Source organism: Lepus europaeus, chromosome 10, assembly GCF_033115175.1.
Source record: "Lepus europaeus isolate LE1 chromosome 10, mLepTim1.pri, whole genome shotgun sequence".
NCBI classification, from domain to species: domain Eukaryota; kingdom Metazoa; phylum Chordata; class Mammalia; order Lagomorpha; family Leporidae; genus Lepus; species Lepus europaeus.
In genome coordinates, this window is record NC_084836.1 from 98,778,987 (window position 1) to 98,784,986 (window position 6,000).

At 63.7% G+C, this 6,000-nt stretch overlaps 1 protein-coding gene across 1 annotated transcript; it reads left to right on the top strand.

The window, feature by feature from the left end:
• The first annotated feature begins 1,180 nt into the window (after positions 1–1,180).
• On the top strand, positions 1,181–4,722 carry TMEM74B (transmembrane protein 74B). Its single transcript, XM_062202306.1, has 2 exons — positions 1,181–1,192; positions 3,808–4,722. Exon 2 carries the CDS (start codon positions 3,849–3,851, stop codon positions 4,527–4,529), a length of 681 nt encoding a protein of 226 aa, XP_062058290.1. The 5' UTR covers positions 1,181–1,192; positions 3,808–3,848; the 3' UTR covers positions 4,530–4,722.
• Positions 4,723–6,000: the final 1,278 nt, after the last annotated feature.

The following is a 6,000-nucleotide window of genomic DNA, read 5'->3' on the forward strand; positions in this document are numbered from 1 at the left end:
CTGGGCTCACACAGGTGGGGGAGCCACAGAGCCCACTGAGCCTCTGGAAAACCCTGTGCCACCCATGCTCTTCAGGTCAAACCTCTTGGTTTGTAGGAAATACACAGTAATGGTCACCCCTCCTCATCACTTGTCCCCCGTATACCAAACCACCCTGAGTGCTGGGGGATCCACGTGGGCCTTCTTCTCTAGGAGCTGCCAGTCTGATGGAGGAGGCAGGCCAGTAACTGGAAAAGCACACCTGTGAGAGATGAGGTCGATAATGGAGGCAAAGGAAGATGGAAGTTGAGAGGATTCTAGGGCGAGGCGGTGCGGGTGAGGGGATCGGACAGGCTTCCCAGGGGAGGAGGCACTGCGGCTGGGACTTGGAGGAGCCGCTGTCCCACAGGGTAAGAAGAACCTGCAGAAACCGAGCTGGTGGGGGGGCCCGTCAGAGACTACTTCTCAGCCTTCAGGGGGCGCCCTTGAGCCATGCAGCTGCACGCGCCCGGGGCGACTGGCCGGCCCTAAGGGCCCGGGAGGGCACCTGGGTCCTACCTGGGGCTGCGTGCATGTGTGCGTGTGTGCGGGCATGTGCATGTGTGCAGAGCTGAGGGCATCCGGGCCTGGCGCCATAGCGCTCTCCAGCGGCGGGGAGAGGGTCCCTTCCTCCAGCAGCCCCCCGCCCCGCCCCTGCGCCCGGGGATCGCAGGCTCACGGCTCGGGTTCCCTAAGCCCGGGAGCAGGCGGCGCAGACCCGCCCTCCGGAGGGAGGGGGATGCCTTGGTGCCCCCCAACGCCATCCCCGGTCCATCGCCCGCCGTGCTAACTCTCCAGACGCCCTCGCCAGCTGCGGGCGGAGCTCGATCCGCGGTGCTCGAGGATCCCCGGCCCCCGCCCCTTCCCCGGTCCCTCCCTCCTGGAGCCCCCCAGCGGCCGCCGCCGCCGCCGCGGTACAGCCCGGCGCGGCGCGAGCAGGTACGTGCGCCTCGGCGGCGGCTCCCAGCCGGGCCGGGAAGGGGGCGGGAGCCGGAGAGGGAAGAGACGGCGGCGGCGGTCGGGCCCGCGCCCTCCGGGGCTGCGCCGCAGCTGAGACCCCCGCGGGCGGCGCCGGCTGCAGGGAGGTGGGCGGGCGCCCGGGGAGGACGCACCCTCGGCAGCCCGGTGCCCTTCGCCGCCCGCGTGGGGAGGCAGAGAGCGAGGCCCGGCACAGGTACGCACGCGGGGCGGGACCTGCCGGGGGCGGCGGGAGGCTGAGGGCCCGAGGCGGGGAGTGGCGGCGAAGGACAGTGGCCTGACCTCGCGGCCCGCCGAAGGACACGCGGCCCGGGGACCCGGGCGCACACCGGCCCCTGCCGAGCCCGGCCTCCCTAGGCCGCCTGGCTGCTCCGAGGCAGGCGCCACCCGGCCGGGCCCCGTTCGGCCTGGGCGGGCCGGTAGCGTTGGTGGTCAAGGGCAGGAGCAGGGGGCGTGAACCGTGGGCCGGCGGGCGCGCGGGCCCGGTGGGCAGCCGGGGAGCTGGGGCTTTCTGCGCGGAACTTTGGGTCTGGCAGCGTGGACCTGCGTGTGCGTGTCGGCGCGCCCGGGGCTTTGTGTACAACTTGTGCGTGTGTCTGTGATCGGGTTTGGGAAGCAGCGCTCGCCCCGGCTGCACGGCCCTCTCCGCGGGTGTCAGGGATCGCGGGTGGGATGCTGGGCCCCGGGGGTCTCAGGTCTTTGCAGTCCCAAACAGTCTGTCCCTGTTTTTGTGCGTGTGACCAGCCCTACCCCTCCTGGGGTCTGGGTACCACTGGCGTCAGTGCATCTGTGGGTCCCACTACGTGGCTTCCCCTGTCTGTGGGTCCCCGTGTGGGCACAGCCTCTGGGGAGCGAATGTGGACCGGGGGTGGGAATGGCAGCGCTGCTGGGTGTGAGGCGGGCAGGAGCCCGCCTGATATTGTTTCTGCTTCTGAGTAGTGGAGTAGGCTGGGACTGGCGTACCTGGTGGGCGTCTCTGGACATGAGAGCAGAGAGGGAGGAGGGGCCTCCTGTTCTCTGCTGCCTCACTCCCACATCCTAAGGAAAAAGTTTCGGGTTCCTGTAAGGTGGAGAGCCCTGCTCCGGGAATTCGGGTGCCCTGACGGGGGTGTCAGTGTGTCAGTCTAGAAACGGGGACCCGAGCCGCGCCGGGAGCAGAGTTCTATGCAAGGTGCTGAGGGCTGGCATGGGAGGGGCATCTGGGCACGCCCACCCTCTGTGGGCCCTATTTAGGGCTGGGCACTCAGTGCTAGGAGTGAAAAGCCAACCAGCCCCGCTCTCCTTTCTTCTGTTCCCCGGAAAGAGCAGGAGGGCAGGAGGGCACGAGGGCAGGAGGGCAGGAGGCCAGGGCTGCAGGTGGAATTCAGACTTACTCCTGCCCTCCGAGATGCTCTTGGTGGCTGTGAAACAGGTGGATGAAGTGGAAGGCCCACAGGCAGGGTTGGAGGAGCCTGGGAGCGGGGGCAGAGTGCAGCCAGCAGCCCAGGAGCGTGGGTTTGCAGGGTGTGGGTGCCAACACCTCTTAGGGTCGCTGCCTGCGATTCCTTGCTCCCCCACACGCGGGCGGCGTGATCTCGCTTTACACACTGGAGATGGCGCTCCCTGGGTGTGCGGTCTGCTGAGGGTTGTCTGAGATGCTCCCCCGTGAAGCACCCAGCAGGAAGTAGGTGCTTGGGGGCATCTGTGGGAGGAGGGAGGTGGTGGTGGACGTGTGTGGGAAGGAGACGCGGGCTTTGCGCCCAGATGGAGAGCCCGGGGTGTGCTCAGAGGATGCAAGTCCGTGTGAGGGGAAGGTCAGAAGGATCGGACAGTGCATTCCCGCGTGCAGGCTCCTTGAGCTTTCTTCCTTGGTTCACTCTACGCATCCTCACTTCACTTGCTTGTGTTCACACACAGAGAAGCACTGAGCGTACAGAGAATATCCTGTTATAGGAAAGGAGAGAGAAAGTGTGTGTGTGTGTGTGTGGCACAGAGCCCCTCTCCGCCTGGCGGGCTCCGTGCCATGTGCGGATTGTGTGCCTGGGGCTCTGGCGTGTGCACGTGGAATGATGTGGTTCTGCCGTGGGACAGGGATTGCACGTGACCCTGGCTGACCTCTGAAGGTCATCCCTGCCCCTTCCCAGCGTGACCTCCTCATTCTCACTGCTGGGGAGTTTCGGGCTCATCCTCCGAAGTCTGGCTTAAATGCCAGCAACCCCCCAGAAGCTTCCCAGACTTTCTTGTTTGTTCCCATAACACCATGGCCATCTCCACCATAGTCCTCCCCCCACCCCTGCCAACAGTGGTCACTTCCTGAGTCTGCAGGCTTTGCATGCCTCAGTTTGATGAAATCCTCACAACAACCTCATGAGGGAGAGGCGTTTTTATTCCCATTTTACAGATGGGCACACCAAGTCTGGAGAGGAGGTCACATCACTTGCCTAAGCTCAAGTGGTAGAACTGGGATTTGAAGCTACATTGCCTCCACCGTGGTGACAGCCCATTGCTAGTCCTTACTGAGCACTCACTTCTGAGTACTGAGTGTGGTTTATCTCAATCTTGGCATCTCTCTTGGGAAGTAGGGGGTAGTAGAGTTATTGTCCTTTTATAGGTGGGGAAACCGAGGCCCACAGAGGCGAGGTGAGTTGCCCACAGCCACACAGCAGCCAGTGGGGGAGCAGGATGCTAACAGGGCCTTCCCTGCTTGGTCCATCTCCCCTCTGTGTGGTGAGCTCTCCCGAGGGGAAACCACACAGTGTGAGGTCGGCACCAGCAGGCACGTGCGAGAGGTTTGCTCAGTCAGTTCAACCAACTTTTTGTTTTCTCTTCTAGCGGCCAAGGGGCCAAGGGATGAGCTGGGACCCTCCCCTCAAATGGCATCTTCCCCTGGTCTGGAACTGAAGTCGCTGAGCAATGGCCCCCAGGTCCCAAGGAGAACAGCTCCCCTGGGCCCAGGCGCCCCACCCAGGGAGGGTGTGGAGAATGCCTGTTTCTCCTCGGAGGAGCACGAGACCCGTTTCCAGAACGCCACGAATGCCAGTCCCACTGGGGGTGTCCCTTCACTGTCCCGATCCCAGCAGGACGATCTGTCTGTGCACTCGGAGGAGGGGCTGGGCCTGGAGCCCGTGAGCCGCCCCGTGGATTACGGCTTCGTGTTCGCCCTGGTTTTCCTGGTGAGTGGGATCCTCCTGGTAGTGACAGCATATGCCATCCCCCGCGAGGCCCGCGTCAACCCGGACACAGTGACAGCGAGGGAGATGGAACGGCTGGAGATGTACTACGCCCGCCTGGGCTCCCACCTGGACAAGTGCATCATTGCGGGCCTGGGGCTGCTCACAGTGGGCGGCATGCTACTGTCCGTGCTACTGCTGGTCTCCCTGTGCAAGGGCGAGCTCTACCGCCGGCGGACCTTTGTCCCCGGCAGAGGTTGCAGGAAGACCTATGGCTCCATCAACCTGCGCATGAGACAGCTCAGCGGCGATGGGGGCCAGGCCCTGGTGGAGAATGAAGTTGTCCAGCTCCCGGAGCCCAGCCACACCCTGCAGCGGTCCTAAGTAGGAGCCTGCAAGTCTGGCTGCTTTAGCTCCACGGCCCCAAGGCCTGGGGGTTTCAAACGGAGCTCCACCTGGGGCCAGTGGGAGGAGTCTCAGGGGTGGAGGGGGAGCCCCCTGGGGCCTGACCCAGGCCCCACTACAGTGGGAGCCCAGGGAGCTGTTTTGTAGCTTGAAGTTTTGCAAAAGGTTTTGGTTGGAGGATGGCTTCTGCTGCTAAAAATACAAAAGTTTGGAAACTGCTGCTCCTGGAAGGTGAGGTTTCATGGCCTGAGGACTGGGAGTGTTTGGAAGGTTGCCCACCCCGTGCCTGGGGTCTGGGACTCCTGCTGGCCTCATCAGCCACATGCTTGTGTTGGGTGCCCTTGGCAGGGCCCTTTTCGGCCTGGACCATCTAGGGTGGGAGGCAGCTGCATGAGGAGGGGAGAAGGATGCGCCTGTAGCACCCGTGTGGACCAACCCGCGCCCCTTCCCTATCCAGGCCTCAGCCACCCTGTCTGTAAGGGAGGGCTGGGACGGAATGACCCCTGGGGTCCCTCTGGTTCTACCATGGGGATGGGAACCCGGGCTCTGCTTCTGGCTACCCCTTCATGGCAAGAGGGTGTCCTCTGGGCACTGACCGCTCTCCATGCCATTTGCTGGCCTGGCCTTGGAGCCCACCATTGCCAATCAGCAGCAGCTCTCGGGGTACTGCTTCCAAGCCCCCTGGTTGACCTGGGCTAAGTCCAAAGTCTCCTACAGCCTGGTTTGGGTCTTGGGGTCTAATTTCCTGCAGTCATGCATTTTATACAGTCAAGTGTTTCTATGGGCATGAGGCTGGCCTTGGTCACCTCCCCCTCCACGTTGGGTCCCTTATCCAGCAGAACAATCTAAATATTTGGGACTGGCCCTCCTGCCTCAGTCGTAAAGTGCGGCTACCAGCTCCGTGGGGAGGACTCGGGTGCAGTCGGTGGCCTGGGCGCTCTGGCCGCATCAATTGCTGTTTGTTCCCATTCGCTTGTGGAATATTCCCAGCCTCCTTCCAAACTCTCTGAAGACCAGGCAAGGAAGCAGGTGCTAGGGGGCAGGAAGATGAAGGTGTTTGAGGATGGGGGGAGGCAGCACCTGGTCCGCAGGGCCCCGGAAGTCTTCACACCAGTGAGCCCCTGCTGCCATGCAGGTCCTGCCTCCTGGGGCTCAGCGGGCCATGTGGGCTGGGGCTCCTGACTCTCGCCAGTGGAGGGAGTGAAGGTCCGGGAGCCTGGTCTGCAGAGGCCTGATGGCCTGTAACACGAGCCCTCAGCCCAGGGAGTGGGCCATCTGCGCAGTGTGATGTCACAGCCCCAAGACTGATCGAATATCTGCTCTGCTCCTGCCGGGGGGGGGGGGGGGGGGGGGGGGGGGGAGGCCCAGGGGGCGGAGGACCAGGCTTGCCTCCCTTCTCCTCTCAGGTTCGGCCGTGGTGTGGAAGGGGGCGGGGTTTGAAAAGAACAAA